The sequence below is a fragment of the Coregonus clupeaformis genome, chromosome 23, assembly GCF_020615455.1.
Source record: "Coregonus clupeaformis isolate EN_2021a chromosome 23, ASM2061545v1, whole genome shotgun sequence".
Classification (NCBI taxonomy): Eukaryota; Metazoa; Chordata; class Actinopteri; order Salmoniformes; family Salmonidae; genus Coregonus; species Coregonus clupeaformis.
Window position 1 is genome coordinate 13,172,096 of NC_059214.1, and position 24,477 is coordinate 13,196,572.

At 42.3% G+C, this 24,477-nt stretch overlaps 1 protein-coding gene and 1 pseudogene across 1 annotated transcript; both read right to left on the bottom strand.

Moving 5' to 3' along the window:
- Positions 1 to 9,062: 9,062 nt before the first annotated feature.
- Positions 9,063 to 9,746, bottom strand: LOC121536218 (annotated as a pseudogene).
- Positions 9,747 to 20,088: 10,342 nt separating this feature from the next.
- LOC121536096 (ras-related protein Rab-17-like) lies at positions 20,089 to 23,354 on the bottom strand. Its single transcript, XM_041843397.2, is given in 6 exon segments — positions 20,089 to 20,419; positions 20,721 to 20,814; positions 21,153 to 21,278; positions 21,385 to 21,431; positions 21,434 to 21,443; positions 23,337 to 23,354. Coding segments are annotated over 6 exon segments (348 nt in total). The 3' UTR covers positions 20,089 to 20,366.
- Positions 23,355 to 24,477: the final 1,123 nt, after the last annotated feature.

Below are 24,477 nucleotides of genomic sequence, written 5' to 3' on the forward strand. Positions count from 1 at the left end.
CCTGCGTACTCATCCTAAGTGGTGCTGTGACCTCCCTAATCAACCCCGATCCCAACGGGCGGCTATCTAGTGCATGGACAGGGAAGGGAGCATCAACAGGAAGGAGGGGAATCCCTAACTCTACACAAAAATTCAGATCAACAAAATTCCCAGCTGCGCCTGAATCTACTAGCGCCTTGTGCTGGGAATGAGGTGCAACCTGTGGAAATCTTACAGGTATACATAAGTGCACAACAGAGAGCTCTGGGTAAGTGGGGCGCCTACTCACCTGGAAGGGCTCCCCAGTGCGTGGCCTGTTGTCCCCTCCCCCTGGAGACCCTCCCCAGCACCTAGCCGCAGTGTGCCCTCCACGGCCACAGTTGGTGCAGGGACGGCCCCCTCGGGCTCCTTCTCCTCCTCTCTCTAGCGCCAGCACCCCCGAGCTCCATAGGGCTCGGCTCGGAGGTGCTGGAGGATGGAATGGACGGCCCCCACTCGGGACGTCCGCGGGTGGCCAGCAGGGCGTCGAGACGGATGGACATGTCCACCAACTGGTCGAACGAGAGGTTGGTGTCCCTGCAGGCCAGCTCTCGGCGGACGTCCTCCCGTAGACTGCACCGATAGTGGTCGATGAGGGCCCGCTCATTCCACCCTGCATCCGCCGCTAGAGTCCGGAATTCCAGGGCGAACTCCTGTGCGCTCCTCTTCCCCTGTCGGAGGTAGAATAGACGCTCCCCCGCCGCTTTCCCCTCAGGTGGATGGTCGAACACGGCCCTGAAGCGGCGGGAGAACTCCGCGTAGGTGATGGTGGCGGCGTCTATCCCCCTCCATTCGGCGTTGGCCCACTCCAACGCCTTGCCGGTGAGACAGGAGATGAGGGCGGAAACGCTCTCGTGTCCCGAGGGCGCCGGGTGTACGGTGGCCAGGTAGAGTTCCACCTGCAGGAGGAACCCCTGACACCCGGCAGCGGTGCCATCATACGCCCTCAGGAGCGAGAGCCGAATCCCACTGGATTCCGGAGCTTGGATGGGAGGACTGACCGATGGTGGTGGTAAGGTAGGTGGAGGTGTGGGTACCCCTCTGGTCTCCCATCGGTGCAGAGTATTAATCACGTCCTGCAGGGCGGTCCCGAGTTGTAGGATCCTATCGTCCTGCCCGCGGACGCGCTCCTCCAATGACTCGGGCGCTGCTGCTGCTCCTGCTGACTCCATTAGATGGTGTGTAATTCTGTCAGAGCGGCTGATGTGGATGTGGTGTAGGAGTCAAACGCAGGACACAGAAGCTTCGTCCAACAGTCTTTACTAAACGAAAAAATTATAACACTGGGCCTCAACTAATCAGGAGGCGAACGATTACGCAGCAGTGCGTAAAACACCTAAATACTATAGCGCACGAAATACAGTGCGACTGTCCTGAACATACAAATAGCAAAAACGAGCAGCACCAAAAGACAGGCGGAACAATTACACACAACACACAACTAACAAAACGAGAAACTTATAGGAGACATAATTAACACTAAAAGGAAACAGGTGTACAAAGAAGACAAAACCAAACAAACATCGATAACCTACAACGGTGGCAGCTAGTACTCCGGGGACGACGACCGCCGAAGCCTGCCCGAGCAAGGAGGAGGAGCAGCCTCGGCCGAAACCGTGACAAAGAGTACACGTGGCCAATTAAGGCCACATTTTCTTCAAGATTTTGAACATGTTAACAAACTTTACAGTTTCAGTCAAACTTTATGTAGAAGTCATTAGGTTAATTTGACAGTCTTTTCATAATAGGCAACATAACATATTATTTTATGTTGCCTACAGTGGATTTACAGTGGATTTCTGGTAGGAGTCATATTGTTGACCTTGTCATCGAATAGAATGAAAATACAATACAGAGCCCAGCAGTTCCCATTCTACGCTGGTTTGCTGCCAGATTCTACAAGAGTAGATTATTGAGCCAAAAACGATTTTATTGTCATCCTATGATGATAGCCATGAGTTATAATAAGGAAATATACAGTACCAGTCAAAACTTTGGACACACCTACTCATTCAAGGGTTTTTCTTTATTTTCACGATTTTCTACATTTTAGAATAATAGTGAAGAAATCAAAACTGAAATAACACATATGGAATCATGTAGTAAACAAAAAAGTGTTTAACAAATCAAAATATATTTTATATTTGAGATTCTACAAATAGCCACCCTTTGCCTTGATGACAGCTTTGCACACTCTTGGCATTCTCTCAACAAGCTTCACCTGGAATGCTTTTCCAACAGTCTTAAAGGAGTTCCCACATATTCTGAGCACTTGTTGGCTGCTTTTCCTTCACTCTGCCGTCCGACTCATCCCAAACCATCTCAATTGGATTGAGGTTGGGGGATTGTGGAGGCCAGGTCATCTGATGCAGCACTCCATCACTCTCCTTCTTGGTAAAATAGCCCTTACACAGCCTGGAGGTGTGTTGGGTCATTGTCCTGTTGAAAAGTCCAACTAAGCCCAAACTAGATGGGATGGTGTATTGCTGCAGAACACTGTGGTAGCCATGCTGGTTAAGTGTGCCTTGAATTTTAAATAAATCAAAGACAGTGTCACCAGCAAAGCACCCCCACACCATAACACCTCCTCCTCCATGCTTTACGGTGGGAACTACACATGCAGAGATCATTCATTCACCCACACCGCGTCTCACAAAGACCAAGAATCTCCAATTTGGACTCCAGACCAAAGGACACATTTTCACCGGTCTAATGTCCATTGCTCGTGTTTCTTGGCCCAAGCAGGTCTCGTCTTCTTATTGGTGTCCTTTGGTAGTGGTTTCTTTGCAGCAATTCGACCATGAAAGCCTGATTCACACAGTCCCTTCTGAACAGTTAATGTTGAGATGTGTCTGTTACTTGAACTCTGTGAAGCATTTATTTGGGCTGCAATTTCTGAGGCTGGTAACTCTAATGACCTTATCCTCTGAAGCAGAGGTAACTCTGGGTCTTCCATTCCTGTGGCGGTCCTCATGAGAGCCAGTTTCATCATAGCTCTTGGTGGTTTTTCGACTGCACTTTAAGAAACGTTCAAAGTTCTTGACATTTTCCGTATTGACTGACCTTCATGTTTTAAAGTAATGATGGACTGTCGTTTCTCTTTGCTTATTTGAGCAGTTCTTGCCATAATATGGACTTCTTTTACCAAATAGGGCTATCTTCTGTATAACCCCCTTACCTTGTCACAACACAACTGATTGTCTCAAACGCATTAAGAAGGAAAGAAATTCCACAAATTAACCTTTAGGAAGGCACACCTGTTAATTGAAATGTATTCCAGGTGACTACCTCATGCAGCTGGTTGAGAGAATGCCAAGAGTGTGCAAAGCTGTCATCAAGGCAAAGGGTGGCTATTTGAAGAATCTCAAATCTCAAATATATTTTGATTTGTTTAACACTTATTTGGTTACTACATGATTCCATATGTGTTATTTCATAGTTTTGATGTCTTCACTATTATTCTACAATGTAAAAAATTGTAAAAATAAAGGACAACCCTTGAATTAATATGTGTGTCCAAACTTTTGACTGATAGTGTAGATTTACTGGTAAATGTAAAACCTGTATAGTCTGTTTGGTGCCTAATAATAAGTCTACAACAGTAATTATAATAAGCCTTACTAACAAAACACAATTTTACTGTCATCATATGATAGCCAAACAGACGTCATAATGAGTTATAAACCTAATATGTAGTGACATAAAAAGTACTTTTATTTTAATTTAGTTTATAAGATAGGTGTTTGCTATTTTTCTTTCGTTAACATTCAACTGACACAGTATGATTCTATCAAGATTAGATCGCACCTTTTAGATCTTCCAGTCTTGTTTCACATGATAACTTGTGAAGGCTGGCCGGAAGTGACACAAGGTCGGGAACACCACTCAATCAAAACCGTAACCAATCACAGAGAAAACATCCAGCGCCTGATCCTCCAATCAGTGCTCCCTATCCTCCCACTTCTCTCAACACGCCCATTAAAAGAGTCACTCCAGCGATGCAGCTACACTATATATACAAAAGTATGTGGACACCCCTTCAAATTAGTGGATTCTGCTATTAAAGCCACACCCATTGCTGACAGGTGTATAAAATCGAGCACACAGCCAATCTCCATAGACAAACATCGGCAGTAGAATCGCCTTACTGAAGAGCTCAGTGACTTTCAACGTGGCACCATCATAGGATGCCACCTTTCCAACAAGTCAGTTCGTCAAATTTCATCCCTGCTAGAGCTGCCCCAGTAACTGTGAGTGCTGTTATTGGGAAGTGGAAACGTCTAGGAGCAACAATGGCTCAGCCGCAATGTGGTAGGCCACACAAGCTCACAGAACGGGACTGCCGAGTGCAGACGTGCGTAGCGTGTAAATATTGTTGGTCCTCGGTTGCAACACTCACTACCGAGTTCCAAACTGCCTTTGGAAGCAACGTCAGCACAATAACTGTTCATCGGGAGCTTGATGAAATGGGTTTCCATGGTCGAGCAGTCGCACACAAGCCTAAGATCACCATGCGCAATGCCAAGCGTCGGCTGGAGTGGTGTAAAGCTCGCCGCCATTGGACTCTGGAGCAGTGGAAACGCGTTCTCTGGAGTGATGAATCACGTTTCTGACGGACTAATCTGGTTTTGACGGATGCCAGGAGAACGCTACCTGCCCCAATGCATAGCGGCAGCTGTAATGTTTGGTGGAGGAGGAATAAGGGTCTGGGGATGTATTTCATGGTTCGAGCTAGGCCCCTTAGTTCGTTCCAGTGAAGGGAAATCTTAACGCTACAGCATACAATTGCATTCAAACAATTCTGTGCTTCTAAGTTTGTGGCAACAGTTTGGGGAAGGCCCTTTCCTGTTTCAGCATGACAATGCCCCTGTGCACAAAGCTCGGTCCATACAGAAATGGTTTATCGAGATCGGTGTGGAAGAACTTGACTACCCTGCACAGAGCCCTGACCTCGACCACATCGAACACCTTTGGGATTAATTGGAGCGCCGACTGCGAACCAGGCCTAATCGCCTTACATCAGTGTCTGACCTCACTAATGCTCTTATGGCTGAATGGAAGCAAGTCCCGGCAGCAATGTTCCAACATCTAGTGGAAAGCCTTCTCAGAAGAGTGAAAGCTGTTATAGTAGCAAAGGGGGGACCAACTCCATATAAATGCCCATGATTTTGGAATGAGATGTTTGACGAGCATGTGTCCACATACTTTTGGTAATGTAGTGTACCTACACTTGACAATTTAGCAAGCTAGCAGGCTTAGCTAAATACAAATCCCCCTAGATACAGCCATGTCTCACTGCAGTGGCGGCTCCTGAAAAAATTCTCAGGAGGGGCAATTTTTCTGATGATTTAGGTGACCTACACACATTTTAAAAAAGATATGTCCAGCAACAACATGAAGACAGGGGCAGCATATAAGTCAATACCAGAAGCATTTATTGACTGATCTCAAAAGTGTTGGCTTACCAGGGTTGGTGGAGCCCTCAGTTTCATCTTTGCCTCGCAAAGCTAACTCAAACACTCCGCAAAACTTCACACACTGGATTAGCCGGCTGAGGATGTGGCGGTTCTTGCTAATGTCGTAGTAAATATATTTGTTATAGTGAATATGGAATATGATATGTTGAGTAAAATGTTGTGCTAAGATCTATTTAGGTCAGGAGCTGGTTATAAGTTATGTTCCTATCCAATAACAATGGACAAAAGGGTCCTATCTTGTCAGCCTTGTCAGCAGGTGGCCAAGGACAACACCCACGCCATAGGCCTCTCAGTTCTTCCAACTCACGAGTTCTTGCTCTGAGGACACACACACACACAAACACACACACACACACACATCATCACTGTTAAACACACACACACACACACACATCATCACTGTTAAACACACACACACACACACACACACACACACAAAAATCCCCTCTCTTAGGCTGAACATTTGAAGACAGAGAACCAGACTCAGAGCCAATGCAACAGTGACAGTAGCCTGGAGGGGACCTCGCCCAACTCATCAGGACCAATCAGAAGATCAGAACTACTAGATTGAACCTACTTCATTTATTGCATAAAATGTCTGCACACAATGTTTCGGGGCTCTCTTCAGATAATAATAATAATAATATGCCATTTAGCAGACGCTTTTATCCAAAGCGACTTACAGTCATGCGTGCATACATTTTTGTGTATGGGTGGTCCCGGGATCGAACCCACTACCTTGGCGTTACAAGCACCATGCTCTACCAGCTGAGCTACAGAAAGTGGATACTCATGGATGCGCATTGCAATTGTAAAATGTCAACACAATTGGAGACACCACGTCATTTTTGGAGACATGTTATTGACAGTAAACTATTGTAGATGCGACTGCTAACTAAATAAAACATTTTAGCTGGCTAGCTAATCATCTTAGCTAAATGTGGGGCAAACAATTCAGTTATTTACCGTTAATTTGAGGGATTGGGGTGAAAGAAATCGAGTTACATAGTGATACTTTACGATATACTGTATTGACAATATCGCAATATTTTAGCGCTAGTTGGCTGTACCTGCACCAAAACACCATTATTGTTCCTTCATAGCTTGTTCTCAATCTTTTCACATTGGGAGCCAATTTGTTTTCAGCACTTTTATTTCCATGACTGATCAAAACTCGTTCTCATGGCTTTCTGATCCCTCTGCAACAGACATATGGTGCGCAATAAAATCACAGTATCGAATCGCAATACGTATAGAATCATGAGACTCGCAATGCTGATGCATATATCTTATCGTGAGGTTCCTGGCAATTCCCAGCCCAAGTTCATTTGCCACAACAAATCTCTTCGCTAGCAAACGCAATGTGTCTCCAGCAATGTTTACTTTTTTGACGTTCTATGGCATCTCCACTTTCCAAGCATATATGACCACATGTAATATTTTGGTAAGTGATGCAAATAGTGAACTATGTAGGGCCAGGATGTAAAATATATGTAGCTGCAGCAATTTCTCTTATCTGATATGGTAAGTAATGGGGCTTGATTTATAGCTCCCTAAGAGTTTGACGAACGGGTCCGTGAACGCGATTGCAGATATCTTTACCTCTGAATAAACTGCCTTATATTATACAATTATCCACCTTGTCCAAAAGTCTCTACTTTTTCTCCGTTCTCCAGTAAACTTGTTTTATCAACAATAGTAAGGTTCAATGACACAGAAAGCAGTTCAATGTCGGGGTACAGTCGCTCTCTTACCAGGATCGCGGTCCGCTCTGACCAGGGTGAAGGTGGCCGGCTCCACCTCTCTGCCAGCAGCGTTTTCATTATTTAGTCCGTTCGTAGCGGGTATGTACACGATCAACAAGATCAGTCCAAAACCGAAGATCAGTCCAAAGCAGAATGTTTGCAGAATGTTTGTAAACTAAGTCTACAAATTAAAAACATAAAATAACGCCACACTGCAGGTCGCAACATAGACGCTGATAGCCGCCATTGTCTTAGTTACGTTCAACGTTACGTCACGTATGACGAAAGCGCGTAAGTGCATGCACACAGACACCCATAGAGAATGTATTGAAAGCTTTGAAATGTGAAAAAAAATAGATTTTACATGACAGGCTATGAGAGACTTCTGGGCGATTTTCAACCTGACTGAAATCGCCCAAAAAACGGGCGGGGCCATTTGAAGCACGACTTTAGCCTGATTTGACATTTAGTGGCTGGCAGATCAGACGTGAACACTGATAACTGCTGTTGCCGTGATATAATTTTTTATAAATTTATAAAAAAAAATTATAATTTTTTTTTTTTTTTTTTTATAATTGATTAGAAAAAAAATCCCTTCCTTTTCCCGTTTGGCAGTGCGTCGCCCATATCGCCCTATTGAACAAGCCGTCCCTGTCTCACTGTCACGTCATGAGATTTGTAAATGAAAGAGTAATATAATCATACGAATTGAATGGAGTTTCCCATCTTCCCATTTAGAGTTTCTGGTGCAGCACAGAAATTCCCTTATCCAGATGGTGTGACAAAGGCATTTCCTAACAGACCTGCTAAATTTCTTCGTTGTTACTTTAAGGTTGGAACCAACATGAAGTACCTCCAGCAAGAAGAGAGGCAAGAACCATTCGTCCGCCAGCTCAGGGAAAAGCTACACTATTCACAGCCCTGTGTAATGTTCAATGTAATTGCATTGCTGACTTTTTGAAACTGAATGTATTTGTATTGTTTAAAGAATGTACAAATAAAAAGGAAATGTGTGGTTTAAACATATTTGTTTATTTGATTTAGCTGTTAGTGATAATTCCTTAAATGTTAATACATTTGTGTTTACATCATCAAGTCTTTATGTATGTATCATGAATGACCAAAGGTGTCTGACTTTAAATTAAGTACATCGTCATGCAATATGGAGTCTTTATGGATGTGTTTTGAATGACCGAAGGTGTCTCACTTCAAACAAAGTATTACAGGACTCTACATGAAGTGTCAATAAATAGGTTATTCATGTTTTGCTGATTTATGAAGGTTATCTCATGATCCACAGATTATTGTAGGGTGTGAAAGGTATTTAAATGGTTAATGGACCTGCAAAGCTTGCGTGTTTGTGTGTGTGTGTGTGTGTGTGTGTGTGTGTGTGTGTGTGTGTGTGTGTGTGTGTGTGTGTGTGTGTGTGTGTGTCAGAAACAATATAATTTGGAGTAGTCCAACCGGAGACTGCTGCACCAGGTATTCATTCCTCTTCTGTTCCCATGCTGGAGACCAGGGCTTGATTACAACCTGTTACAATGGTGCCAATATTTTGAGGCTGATCTTTCAGCGGGGGAGTGGGTGAGTGTGTCAAAGACTTGACTGGGCCCAGCACTGTGCGGTATGGCTCGTTTTTGCTGTGTGCGTGTTTGTGTACTGAGGAACAAGGCACTTTCAATTTCTTTAGGTTGGTTCATCAAGGTAAGTGTTTCTTGGTGTAAACGTCATCCCCAGGTTATTGCACACACAGCACATATAAGCCTGGGATATCAACCATTCAAAGTTGGCCTTAGTGGGAGTGACCATAGAATTCTATAGGAGTGACCTTACCGAGTAAAGTATTTGTCATCATCACAACTTTTTTTATTTCTTTTTTATTTACTTTTTTTCAATGTTTTTATTCAATGGCTTCTCGTATTTGCATCAGTAAAAGCTAAATCTAGTAACAGGACTCGTTGATACGTCTCATGCTCATGAACCTCATGCCCATGCCCATCTGGTTGAAGTTTCTGTACTCTCCAGGCCTCATGTACATCATCCTGCCTCTGTACTGGGGCTGCTCATACATGAGCCAGTGGCCGTCCATAACGTTGCAGGACATGCAGTTGTTCATGCGGTAACGATCCATGATGTTGTCACAGTCGTCCATCATCTCGTGCATCTGACCTCCGAGTTCTCCCTCTCGTAGATCCTCATCCTGAAAGATCCTCTGTGCATGGGGATCATGCGACAGGACCTGATGTCGGTCATTCCCATCATGCGCTGGTAGTCGTGGTACTCTCCCCTCTTCATGAACCACTGGTTTCCCATGTAGTTGGGGCGGTCGTACACCATGAAGCAGCCGCTCTCAACCCTGCAGGATTGGCAGCGGCTCAGGTAGGAGGACATGTCAGCGCAGTCGCTGCTGCACTCATAGGAACGACCCCTGGAAGTTCCTGTCCTCGTAGAAGGTGATTCTGCCGTTCATGTTCATGCCGGTGGAGGTCATTTCGTCTCTCTGTGCTTCTGCTGCTGCTCTTGCTGTGGAACTGTTATCCTACTGGTTTAAAACCTTTCTTTTTATACCTGTGAACCCCATTGTACTAACCCCTGACTCAGCAACATGGCATAGAGGGCCATAGATCACTGAGGTCTGTTCACATGTCCAGGGACACGGGTCTCTCAAAAGAACAAAGTTCTGTAACAATGAGCCTTTGTGAAAGAGTTTTAACAATAAAAGGTCACACCTTTGCAATTGTAAAGTGTGCATTTTGTTCATCTCACAATACCTTCCTAAATTTGAGATTTTCTCCTTAGTATTTTACTATTGGAAATGCTATTTTGTGTTACATTGTGGATGAGAATATATAGTATAGTAACTTTTAACAAGGCACACCTGTTAACTGAAATGCATTCCAGGTGACTACCTCATGAAGCTGGTTGAGAGAATGCCTAGAGTGTGCAACGCTGTCATCAAGGCAAAGGGTGACTACTCTGAAGAATCTAACATCTCAAATGTATTATGGTTACGACATGATTCCGTATGTTATTTCATAGCTTTGATGTCTCCACTGTTATTGTACATTGTAGAAAATAGTAAAAAATGAAGAAAAACCCTTGAATGAGGACTTGTGTCCAAACTTTTGACTGGTACTGTATATTTGTAATTAAAAGTGATAAATCGATTCATCATCACTACTTAACACCGTCAAAAATGATTGCTAAACCCTGCCCATTTCCACAAATGATCTTCTTAAATAGTTGGTTATTATGCACGTTAGTGTGCCTTTTTGGTGTATTTGACCTGTTAAGAGAGTTAGTAATTATTAGTTGGTCAGGCCTAAGATGGTGCTGGAGCATGTTCATTTGGTAGTCGTATTAGGTCCCACCCTTTCCAGTGTCTTTGTAGGAATTAGTCATATTCCATCCATTCAGTCATTCGTAATGGCCTAGTCATTGGGTTACTACTGCCACCTAGTGGTGCTTTAGTTTAAGCCCTTTGTAGTAACATGGTTATTTATAGTGATGCCTTTATAGTTTGTATTCTAAGTGGTGTCATATAATGTAATTGTATTTCTATGTCTGTTATCATGATATAAATGGCACTTTGTGTTCTGCTCTCTCCTACAGAAACCACACATGCACCCTTCCACGGCCATAGTTATGGATCCGTGGTGCAAACAGAAGCCTTCCACGCCAGAACTAAGAGATACAAAAGAATCACCCTTCTTCTGCCAAGACTCTGAGGATCCCCCTCTCTTCTATTATGTACCTTACTTGTCATTCATACTTCTGTTTTCTCAACTAAATTGTATTTTATATGTGTTGATGTTAGCCTATACCCATGTATTGCAGTCTATAACTACCATGTGGGTATATTCAATGAAATAAATAAGTTAATGACAACGTTTTAGTATTTCAATCTTAAATATTGCCAGGTCGGTTTTGACAGGGTGCTCATTTAATGAATTAATTGTTGTAACTCTTTTTGGTATTTTCGAGTTCAACATTATTCAACTGTCTTGTGTCCTGCATTATGTTAATTCAACCAGTGTACTACTGTAGTACTGAGCTATGCCTATGCCATGTGTTGGGAGGGAGAAAATTAATCATATTAGGACTATTAGCATAATTTAGTGTACACTCAAAAAAGGTGCTTTCTAGAACCTAAAAGGGTTCTTCGGCTCTCACCATAGGAGAACCACAGAGGGTTCTACATGGAACCCAAAGGAGTTCTACCTGGAACCCAAAAATATTCTAACTGTAACCAAAGGTTTCTACTTGGAACCAAAAAGGGTTCTTTAAAGGGTTCTCCTATGGGGAGAGCCGAAGAAGGGGAGGGAAGCACAAAATAAAAACATTCCATCCAGATGAGCCAATGTATGAATTGAATTGATTTGCACATTAATTAAGTGATAATAGCTGCATAGGAGCTCACTTTACAATCTGAAAAGTTAGTTAATGTGCAGTTTACCCGTTTTCTTTGCTATTTCAAATTGTAGAAATGTTTAAGACATGGATTTTAATGTTGTTGAAATGTTTTTATTATATTTTATTATTAGTGAATATTAAAACATACAATCTACCTGCAGTGATGTCGCTCAACATTTACATTCATTCAGTCATCTAACAGACTCCCATCCAGAGCGACCCACAGAAGCAACCATGGTCAACACCCTGCCCAAGGGCACGTCGACAGGTCTCCCACCAAGTCATAACGGGGCACCCGAACCAGCAACCTATCGGCCACCGGCCCAAGCTCCCAACCGCCAGGCCACCAACCCTCCAAGATCCCCCCACCGTTCCCCAAGACCCCCCCTCCAAATTGTTTAAATAATAAATAATAAACAAAAATACCTCTCCCTCCTTTCCCCACCCCCAAAGCCCCCCCTCCCCCAATGCACCAACAACCAGGAAAATGAACAAAAGAGAAACAATTTAAAAACAAAGGAACACACCAGAAAACAACAACGCAAAAACAAAAGACATCAAGGACAGCAAAAATCTAAACAGCAAGGCCAACTGTATATGTTTGAGTGCATGTTTGGCACTATTTACATGTGTGTATGTGTGTGTGTGTGTGTGTGTGTCCATGTGTGTTCACATGTGTGCGTTTGAATGCGAGCATGTGTATATGCATTGGTACACGTGTAAAAGCACCTGCGCGGCATCAGCCTCAGCCAACAGGCATTGGATGTAACAGCGTTGCCACTCAGTGTCATTCAAACTTATTTTTTGTTTTGTTTATTTTTACTTTATTTTTACTTCTATCCCCCGCCCAGCAACTCCACTCCCACTTGTATCCACATCCCAACCCTCAGCTTCCCTCATCCCATCCCATCTATGGTGAATATTATCTTCCCCAAACTTGAAACTCACGTGCTGCTTATGTATGCCAGTTAGGCTCTACACCCTTTGTAAAGTGGATTAATGTGCTTCATTTTAAGAAGTTATTTGGCCACTTTAGTTGTGATACAAACCTACATATCACCTCAATTACCTCGACTAACCGGTGCCCCACACATTGACTCTGTACCGGTATCCCCTGTATATAGCCACCCTACTGTTATTTTATTTTACTGCTGCTCTTTAATTATTTTTTACTTATCAATTTTTTACTTAACACTTTTATTTTCTTAAAGCTGCATTGTTGGTTAAGGGCTTGTAAGTAAGCATTTCACTGTAACGTCTACACCTGTTGTAGTCGGCACATGTGGCAAATAACATTAGATTTGATCTGATTTATCAAAACATATAGGCCTATGGGCTAGGATACATAAGGTGTGAGACTGTGATTTGAAAAAGTCGCAAACAAAAGGCATGGGTTTTTTGCAATGGATGGGAATGGGCTACAAGACCATCGGCAAGCAGCTTGGTGAAAAGGTGACAACAGTTGGTGCAATTATTCGCAAATGGAAGAAACACAAAATAACTGTCAATCTCCCTCGGCCTGGGGCTCCATGCAAGATCTCACCTCGTGGAGTTGCAATGATCATGAGAACGGTGAGGAATCAGCCCAGAACTACACGGGAGGATCTTGTCAATGATCTCAAGGCAGCTGGGACCATAGTCACCAAGAAAACAATTGGTAACACACTACGCCGTGAAGGACTGAAATCCTGCAGCGCCCGCAAGGTCCCCCTGCTCAAGAAAGCACATATACAGGCCCGTCTGAAGTTTGCCAATGAACATCTGAATGTTTCAGAGGAGAACTGGGTGACAGTGTTGTGGTCAGATGAGACCAAAATCGAGCTCTTTGGCATCAACTCAACTTGCCGTGTTTGGAGGAGGAGGAATGCTGCCTATGACCCCAATAACACCATCCCCACCGTCAAACAAGGAGGTGGAAACATGATGCTTTGGGGGTGTTTTTCTGCTTAGGGTACAGGACAACTTCACCGCATCAAAGGGACGATGGACGGGGCCATGTACCGTCAAATCTTGGGTGAGAACTTCCTTCCCTCAGCCAGGGCATTGAAAATGGGTCGTGAAAGGGTATTCCAGCATAACAATGACCCAAAACACATGGCCAAGGCAACAAAGGAGTGGCTCAAGAAGAAGCACATTAAGGTCCTGGAGTGGCCTAGCCAGTCTCCAGACCTTAATCCCATAGAAAATCTGTGGAGGGAGCTGAAGGTTCGAGTTGCCAAACGTCAGCCTCGAAACCTTAATGACTTGGAGAAGATCTGCAAAGAGGAGTGGAACAAAATCCCTCCTGAGATGTTTGCAAACCTTGTGGCCAACTACAAGAAACATCTGACCTCTGTGATTGCCAACAAGGGTTTTGCCACCAAGTACTAAGTCATGTTTTGCAGAGGGGTCAAATACTTATTTCCCTCATTAAAATGCAAATCAATTTATAACATGTGTTTTTCTGGATTTTTTTTGTTGTTATTCTGTCTCTCACTGTTCAAATAAACCTACCATTAAAATTATAGACTGATCATGTCTTTGTCAGTGGGCAAACGTACAAAATCAGCAGGGGATCAAATACTTTTTTCCCCTCACTGTATATAATTCACAAGTGATAGGCTAATATTGTCACCCATCAGACTATTCTTGTTGTAATCTTGTCTTTACATATACTAAATAATATATGTGTGAAATTTGTTTTGATTTAGAATGGACCATTATCATGCACCTGTCTCGAACAGGGACAGGGGAAAAAAATACATGTCATCTATGCACTTATATAGCATATGGAGGATGCTTTTTCCATGGTTCATTTTCATGCCAGCCAGGTAGGCTATACTCCTGTTGTAAAGAGAAGAAATGTGCCTAAACACAATGAAGACCAGGGACGTGCTCATTAGGCACCAAATGGAAGAAAACGGACTGAAACAAGGAGGCACTACCGGGACATATCCAATAAGAAACGCTCATTTTGGTTTTCCATTGCAAAAAAAACAATTTTTTCATTTTCTATTGCGTGCCCTAATGAACACAACCCAGCAGTCCATTTGGCGCTTCAGAAGTTTGTTCTCTGTCAACTAAATCCCATATTCTATATTTAAATCCCATATCTCTCTTTCGATAGTCATTCTTAAGCCAATGTTTACCCATGTTTTCAATCAGCAAGAAATAAGATGCAGCCTTCTGCTGGAAACTTGGAACGATCCTGGGAGAAAATACTGCTTGAGTGTCTTGAGAAGACAGGAGAACAAATAAAAGCACAAATATTGGAATAGATGGAGTCCCATGCTGATGCAAAGTGGTGGGACTCTGTGGGAGGGACTGTACTTCTAACATCATAGAATATAGACTGATGCCAGTAAAACATAACGATGAACAGGCTCTCTCTGCACACACACACATGCACAAACACACACACACACACACAAACTTTCTTTGGGTTCAAGAACATCTGTCAATGTCTGCTATGGCTGTAGATTGCCACTCGAAAGAGGCAGATTCACACTCTAACCCACACATACACATAGACACATTATCAGTACACACACTCACGCATGTGTATAGTACATACATAAACACTGACACTTTCACACACAGGCAGTGATATTGTTTGTGTCATGGTATACATTTTTGACACACACATGTATTTCATTTGACAGAGGCTCATGTGCCATAATGAATACGACCCACCCAGCTCCCTCAGGATCATTCTTCTGGGCTTGGCTCTGGGGGTACAGAGGGACACTGTATCTAATTGGTATCCGTTGAATATCTGCCTTTATTTAAAAGCCCAATGCAGCCGTTTTTATATCATCAAATCATTTCTGGGTTACAATTAGGTACTTCAGTTTAATAGATTACCATTGAAATTAGCAAAAATAGCTTTCTAGCTAAAAACTATTTCTCAAGACAGAATTTTGCTAGGACTATCTGTGAGTGGTCTGAGTGGGGAGGGGAAAACTGAAAACTAGCTGTTATTGGCAGAGAGGTTTGGAACTCTCTTTGTTATTGGACTATTAACCAATTTACCGCATGGTGATGTAACCATGGAAATCCGAAAGTCCCGCCCATGCAACCTGCTGATTAAAAAGGTCCTGTGTAGACTGTATTTTCAACCAGCAACTATCAGGAAATAACACTGGTCAAATTGTTTCAAACTTTCACAGTGTTAGTTTTGTCAGCTGTTGTACAATATGATATAAAATACAGGAAAAAAAAAAATATTGACTGCACTGGGTCTTTAAGCCTCAAAGTATGCTCAGTCAAATTCATACTGACACCATCCGAGATTAGCATTGTCAACAAACTGAAATGTATTTGTCCGGCACAACTTTGTCGTTGCATTTCTGTTATGAACATCAGAGAGGCTATATTCTTTTAATATTGGTTCCTCTCCCTGACTATTATGGGTAAGCACTGTCTATTGACTTGGCATTAGCAGTTACACAGCACCATTCTCAAAATATGTAATTTTTGTGGTTTATGCCATAACCCTTCTCTTTTTCAGATGGTACGTTTTAGAGTCTGGTTAGGAGGTTTGTCCACGGGCAATCACGGTCAAAGATACGATTGGTGCCTTATCAAGACTCAATTATCTTTAATGTTCCATTCACTTTTTCCACATTTTGTGACGTTATAGCCGTATTCTAAAATTGATTAAATTGTTTTTCCCCCCTCATCAATCTACACACAATACTCCATAATGACAAAGCAAAAACTGGTTTTTAGACATTTTTGCAAATGTATATTGAAAAGAAACTGAAATATCACATTTACATAAATATTCAGACCCTTTACTTAGTACTTTGTTGAAGCACCTTTGGCAGTGATTACAGCCTCTAATCTTCTTGGGTATGATGCTACAAGCTTGGCACACCTGTATTTGGGGAGTTTCTCCCATTCTTCTCTACAGATCCTCTCAAGGTCTGTCAGGTTGGATTGGGAGCGTCGCTGCACAGCTATTTTCAGGTCTCTCCAGAGATGTTCGATCGGGTTCAAGTCCAGGTTGTGGCTGGGCCACTCAAGGACATTCAGAGACTTGTCCCAAAGCCACTCCTATGTTGTCCTGTTGGAAGGTAAACCTTTGCCCCACTCTGAGGTCCTGAGCGCTCTGGAGCAGGTTTTCATCAAGGATTTCTCTGTACTTTACTCTGTTCATCTTTCCCTCGATCCTGACTAGTCTCCCAGTCCCTGCCGCTGAAAAATATCCCTACAGCATGATGCTGCCACCACCATGCTTCACTGTAGGGATGGTGTCAGGTTTCCTCCAGACGTGATGCTTGGTATTCAGGCCAAAGAGTTCAATCTTGGTTTCATCAGACCAGCAAATCTTGTTTCTCATGGTCTGAGAGTTCTTTTTGTGCCTTTTGGCAAACTCCAAGTGGGCTGTCATGTGTCTTTTACTGAGGAGTGGCTTCCATCTGGCCACTCTACCATAAAGGCCTGATTGGTGGAGTGCTGCAGAGATGGTTGTCCTTCTGGAAAGTTTTCCCATCACCACACAGGAACTCTGGAGCTCTGTCAGAGTGACCATCGGGTTCTTGGTCACCTCCGTGACCAAGGCCCTTCTCCTCAGGCGGCCAGCTCTAGGAAGAGTTTTGGTTGTTCCAAACTTCTTCCATTTCAGAATGATGGAGGCCACTGTGTTCTTGGGGACCTTAAATACTGCATAAATTTTTTGGTACCCTTCCCCAGATCTGTGCCTCGACACAAGCTCTACAGACAATTCCTTCGACCTCTTGGCTTGGTTTTTGCTCTGACATGCACTGTCAACTGTTGGACCTTATATTTGCAAACATTTCTAAAAACCTGTTTTCACTTTGTCATTATGGGGTATTGTGTGTATATTGATGAGGAAAAACATGTATTTAATCAATTTTAGAATAAGGCTGTAACGTAACAAAATGTGACCGACCAGCTCGATTCGGTCTTATATAGCAACATTTGAAATGGTGTTTTTTACATTGGATAAAAGTAGAGACTCAGAGCTATAAAATGGTATATCATACACTACCGTTGAGGAACAATGGGAAAGTAATTCTGCTTTGAAAGTCGATGTACTTGTAACCTCACTTTTGAGAAAATGGCCCTTGAATGTTTTGGAACCTACTGGAGAGCTCTTCTTTGTCTACACACATTCAGCATCGTTCACAGCCTCTTACGCTTTAGCCCCACCCATCTCTTTAAGGAGTCACATGTGAGGCTATGTACTAAACAACCAAAGATTTCAAGACTAAAGCTGGCTTATACTACGGGTGTGTTCCTAAATGTAATCTAGAGTGCCAGAGTGTGCTCTGTGCATTCGTAAACTCAGAGCGTTGTCAGATTGTCCGTTTGTAAATTCAGAGCGTTTCGCTCTCTGAGCATTCAGAGCACACACTGGACGAGGAGTAGGGTTGATCTGAGTGTTCTGACCTAACAACAGCAGTCAAGCACCCAAGCTAACTAGCTAATGTTGGCTAGCTTGCTAGCTACTTCCAGACACAAATGAGAGAACAACTCACTCTGACCATTTTACTCGCCCTAGAAGAGCTGGTTAGGCTGTTTTTATGTTATCCAGAGCTTTGGTGACTGCAACTGTGCTGCTTGCAACAATTTAATTATGCTTTTTGCCAACGTTTACTGACGCTGACCATATTCAACGGGTGTAGAGCGTTCGTAAATTCGTCAGTTATTCTGTGCTCTGGCACACTCAGATGAGATTGCTCTGAAATCGGAGTAGACAGGCAGAGTGAATTTACCAGCTACGTCTATCGACAGTTGTCACAGTGACATCATGAACATTCTATTGAAATAGTTAATTGCATAGTGGAGTCTTTTGTTTAGACATGTAGCTAGCTAGCTAGCTAAACAATTAACTGTAATCCCAACGCATGAATCTGCAGGTAGCTAACCAACCAGGTTAGGCTATAACTAGCAATGCAAATGGCTCTGAGATACGAATAATATTACTACACAGATCACACACGTAATGTTAGCTAGCGAGCCAGCCTGCTAACGTTAGCTAGCTAGCTAACAGTACACTTTAACTTGAAATGAAAATACTTTCTGACATAATTAGAAACGTGTAATATCTGAAAATGTAGCTAGCTAGCTAGACTATCTTACCCTTATACATGGATGGACGCTTCTCCCTCTGTCACGGATGCCATTGTTGCCCTTAGTTTGAAGATGTAATCCGGAGACAGGTGTTTTATACAACAGCCTTCTGTGTGTTCTCTTTTCGACTCCGTCTGCATATTTGCAATCAAATGCCAGAATATATCTCCTTAGCCATCATACTATAATTCCACTGATTTCAAAACTCTAGAAAGTGGAGAGCAACACTTATGCAGTTCTACTACGTGATATCTTTAAAAAAAACTGTGTTAGAAAGGATTACCTACACATACTGACCAGCTCATGTTATAGACAGAAGTCTGCTACATGGCAGACAAATCCGAACTCCCGCTAGCGATGCTTGGCTGAGATATTGAGTGGGCTGGACATGCCGAGAGATGAGTTGCTGTCTTTTTCCGTGGCTAAACCAACTAGGCTCATAATTTAACAAACGTATTTGTATTTACAGATGGCATACAAGTTTGTTATTAAGGCACATTAAAGTTCACATGTTCCAGAAGGCATTTCTGCCAAAAAAACATATTTAGATTTTTAAAGAAAGTTTACGTTCAAATGCCGCTCCTGTGAAGTAGTGACGCGCGACATATGCCTAGTTTCCTGAAACAAGTCACAAATGTGGAAAAAGAGAAAGGGTCTGAATACTTTCCGAATGCACTGCACATAAGTAAAAGATACAGAAAATATACAAAGATGCACAAAGTAAAAGATATTGGTAAGGGCAATCGGATGCACTTTAACATTCCCAAAGAGTTCTCTTGTACAAATAAGGCAAGGTTCGATTTAGGTTAACCTTAAATCTTTGAACATAGTTTCTCCTCTTCCCTTAAGGATTTCACATTCGGGTGAGCAAACTAAAAGGTCATGGGGGAACTGCAGTTCCATTAGGGTCTGTAATCTTATCATCTCTGTTACGCACGCCTCTCGGAAGAGGGAACGCAACACCCTGCTACAACTCAACTCTCCGTGGTGTGAAAGAGGTATGGGACTGTAGGTGTGAGTAAGGATGACAAAAGGCAGAGAATACCGTTAACAGGGAATTTATTCCTTCGCACGGTAAGTTTGGGGAAAAGGGGCTGGACGGAACCAAAGCAAAGAAAGTAAATATCAAAGCCCCCTCTCCTACCTTACCTGCCTACCCACTACTTACTGAACTAGCACCACCTGGTGCACTAACCAAAATACAAGGGATGGTCCGCCCAGGTCTTTCCTAGTGTTTATAGACAGTCAACTTCTACGGGTAATGTATGCCCGCGGGCCTCTTGCCTAAGCACTCCCTAGGTGCCTTCCCCTTCCCCCCTTGGGAACAAATGAAACAAAAATAGCATAAACTGGTTCACAACAAAAACCTGAGAAAAACTAACTCAGGACATTATAGAAACTCTGAGCCACAAACTAACACAAAACATTATAATTGGTTCTCAGAGCAACAACAACATAGTACATACCAACTCTTAGCATATAACCAACATGCTGTACCTCTCAGCAATTAGTTCCCCTTTTTCCTGCCTTTTCTGAGCAACTGGGGCTTATATAGCTTCAGGAGGAGTTGTTAAATTGGAGACAGCTGCGTCCTGACGAGGGTGCGGTGTTAGCTCTCCAATTATCAATGTTTTTAACCAATCAGCTGCTTGTTGGGGAATTTCAGGAACCCATTTCCTGAAATACCTACATGTAAATACACAAACCACAACATAGAAACTGGGGAACGTAACAATCTCTCTTCACAACAACAACACACACACACACACACACACATACACATACAACACACATAAGGGTCCAATATATATATGTTTCTGTCTGTATCTGCTGCTCTCTAGTGGTCTATCTTCAGACCTACACATTCAAAGCTGTTAGAAAACATTTTATGTCGCAATTTTGAATATCAAAGAACAGAAATTGGGAAATATTATAATATATATATATTGAGTACAATGACAATTCTTACAGATGCCCAACTACTTACCAATAGCCAGCATCAGTTCACTGACTTGATTCCCTGACTTGACCAAGGTCTCCATAAAAAGCAAGCCTCTGTCAATGGCAAGACTATGTCCTTCCTATGAAATAAATAGAGAGGATCAAATAGTAATCGAATATGAGTGGGAAGTTGCATTGCTGACACGTGGTGACCAATGTGAAAGTACAGTACAATGTGTATAGGTTTGTAGGATGGGGGAAGGGATGTTTATGTCAGAATCGTCATCATATAGGAATGCAGTCAATATCCACGTGCGACATATGTATGACTCCCTATAGTCTCCCTACAGAATGTGTTTGTGTGCTGTTACATGTACACTGTATGTGGATGTGTTATGAGGGTGGGTGCAAGTGTGACTATGCAAGAGTGTGTACATGTATGTGTGTGTGTGTTGTTTGTATACAGTGAGTACAGTACCTGTAATGTCTCCTGGCGCAGCTCTGAAAGGTCCCCCTTGTTCCCTAGTAGAACCATCACGATGGATCCTGGGATACAGTGCTTCTCCAGCTCCTTAAGCCACATCTGGAACCTTATGAAGCTCTCCTAAACACACACACACACACACGCATGCATTAGGTATGCGCACATGTAATCTACATCCAGTGTGTGTTTGTGTGTGTGCCTTTGTGCATGTGCGTGTTCGTTTTACCTGTTTGCTGATGTCGTACACCACCAGTGCATCGTGGGCTCCTCTGGAGTATCCCAGATCTAAAAGCGAAGTGTGACATCATTCAGACACACCATCTGGGTGAGGTAGGCACTTTGGAGGGGGACAGAATATACTGTGACACCAGGTAGAATAAAGACATACAGTAACCTACCCTGAGGCAACTTTCCTCAACCAGATCTCTGAGGTAGTAACAGTAACAGTATTGAAATGTAATCCACATCCCCTGATACACACAGGAAGTTATAAGCAGTGACTTTGGCAACCTTATGAAATAAATATTTTTTTACCAAAACAGCATGGCAAAAAAATTTCATGAAAAAATATACCAGCGAGACAACTTAGCTTGTGGTTTTGAAAGAAAATACTACTACAGTGTATGAGACTTGTTCCCCAGAGACAAAGAGAGAGCAGCTACAAGTGCAGTATGGGCGAGTGGGTGTGTCGAAAGGAAAATAGTGGGCGTGTGGAAAGGAGTGAGTGTGTCGAAAGCGCTCTGCTATAGGTTAGACGGTTTTGATTGAGCAGTTTTTTTCTTCCGTTTCTTACCACCCAACAACCATACATTTGAGCTACCATATCGGGAGAGTTTGGACTTCTGCTTGAGTCTGAGACATATTTCACTGTTAGTTTTACACAAATAATTGTAAATGTTCAGTTATAAAACTGACAATTATTTATTTTTGATTAAAAGTATTGATGATCGGTGTACTGTTTTTACTGTGCTTACTGTGACTGTCACCCTGATATTGGCTACCACAGTGGTTCCTCAATTAAAACCTTCGAGCTTATGCCGCAACCATTTGTGGTAGATGGTGGCAGATTGTGGTAAATTGCGTAATTATGTCACTGCACCACACTATCACAAGGGGGAGTTAGAACGCTGATCTATCGGTAGTCAGAACTGTGGCACAAATTGACTACCTTTTCGTAAATTAATGGAGGTGTGAATGTTTCAGTCCAAGAGTCTCTCTTCTCTGGCACTAGAGTCCTGTATCAGGCAACAACAACAAAAAATAGCTGGCGGGTGGTCCCGGAGTTGAGAGAACTTGGATAAATACAATGGCGCAATTACACTTGACATGTGGACTGGCGATTTTCGAAAAATAGGCACGGTGGGCTTTTGGTTTCTGTCCCTCTAAAAACAGACAGAAATAATTCTAAATAACAAACTGGCTTTATTTACCACAGTGTGAAAGAGTGATAGCCCCTCTATGTAAAGTGAGTCCTTCTTTGCTGATGTGAAGAAACGGAATGAAAGAGAGTTCAGCGAGGATAGGGAGGGAAACAAGGTTCCCCATATTTTCAAGACCTGAGCTACTTCATTTATTTATGAAATGTACTATTTAGTTAATTTAATATATTTGTTTAGGCTTGGCCTATTTAATAGGCTATTTCACAGCATAAAGCTATATTTGTCAGCATAAAGCTGAGTGACTCACTCATTCATGGCTTTGGATCAAAATAAATAAGTACCAACATTCTTTCTGATAGTCTTTATTAAAGAAATGTTTTGACCAAGTTAATCTGCTCATGTTGTGTGTGTTCAATTACTTGTGACATTGTGGTTACAATGAAGAACGTAAATAAATCCTATTCATAATGAATAATCAGACACGTGTTGCAAGCTTGTCATTTTTCCTAATTACATTTTTTTTGTACGATTTAATTGTATCTTTTTAGACAATACAAAACATACACATACAAACGACAACTACATCACACCTACCCAGACCCACCTGCACACCCCCCAATCTCCAGCGCCCGCATCACTCTCCGCCACATGCCCTCAAACTGCACCATTTTGTTTCTCGCCGTTGCCCACACACACTTTGAAGATTTAGATAAAGGCTGACATTGATTGATTTTCAGTTTTTAAGTATACGTTTTTTTCAAGATAATTGATGAGAAATGTATCGTCCAACCCATCTCACTGCACCCTTATATGCCATGTCTTGAAATATGCGGACAGGCGGATTTAAAGTTATTTTCCATTGTAATACTTCTTACAGCCAACTTTCTAACTCCACCCATAACCTTTGGACTTTATAACATTCCCAGAAGGCATAGATTATTATAACCTAATGAAAAATGAACCTGGTAATCTAATTTAATTTACTGCAGGCCTAAGACCTATGGGTTTAACCTTCTTAATGAATGATTATATTGAAAATAGAAGCCGCCTCTTAATGAGTTCCGAGAGCCGATCAGTTACCCAACCAAATAATATCAATTTATTTTGCCTAATTGTTTTTATGACTACAGACAGTAATTAATTTGGCATTAATTAATTTGTCTGCATGTCTATTCAACATTGGGCTAAAAATAAACCATGCCATTATTATTATTTTTTTTTACACAATGCAATGCAGCACATTGACAACTCAAATCGCTTTAAAGAGCCTTCTAATATTAGACAAAAAATAAATATACAGTGGGGGAAAAAAGTATTTAGTCAGCCACCAATTGTGCAAGTTTCCCACTTAAAAAGATGAGAGAGGCCTGTAATTTTCATCATAGGTACACGTCAACTATGATAGACAAAAAAATCCAGAACATCACATTGAAGGATTTTTAATGAATTTATTTGCAAATTATGGTGGAAAATAAGTGGTCACCCACAAACAAGCAAGATTTCTGGCTCTTACAGACCTGTAACTTCTTCTTTAAGAGGCTCCTCTGTCCTCCACTCATTACCTGTATTAATGGCACCTGTTTGAACTTGTTATCAGTATAAAATACACCTGTCCACAACCTCAAACAGTCACACTCCAAACTCCACTATGGCCAAGACCAAAGAGCTGTCAAAGGACACCAGAAACAAAATTGTAGGCCTGCACCAGGCTGGGAAGACTGAATCTGCAATAGGTAAGCAGCTTGGTTTGAAGAAATCAACTGTGGGAGCAATTATTAGGAAATGGAAGACATACAAGACCACTGATAATCTCCCTCGATCTGTGGCTCCATGCAAGATCTCACCCCGTGGGGTCAAAATGATCACAAAAACGGTGAGCAAAAATCCCAGAACCACACAGAGGAACCTAGTGAATGACCTGCAGAGAGCTGGGACCAAAG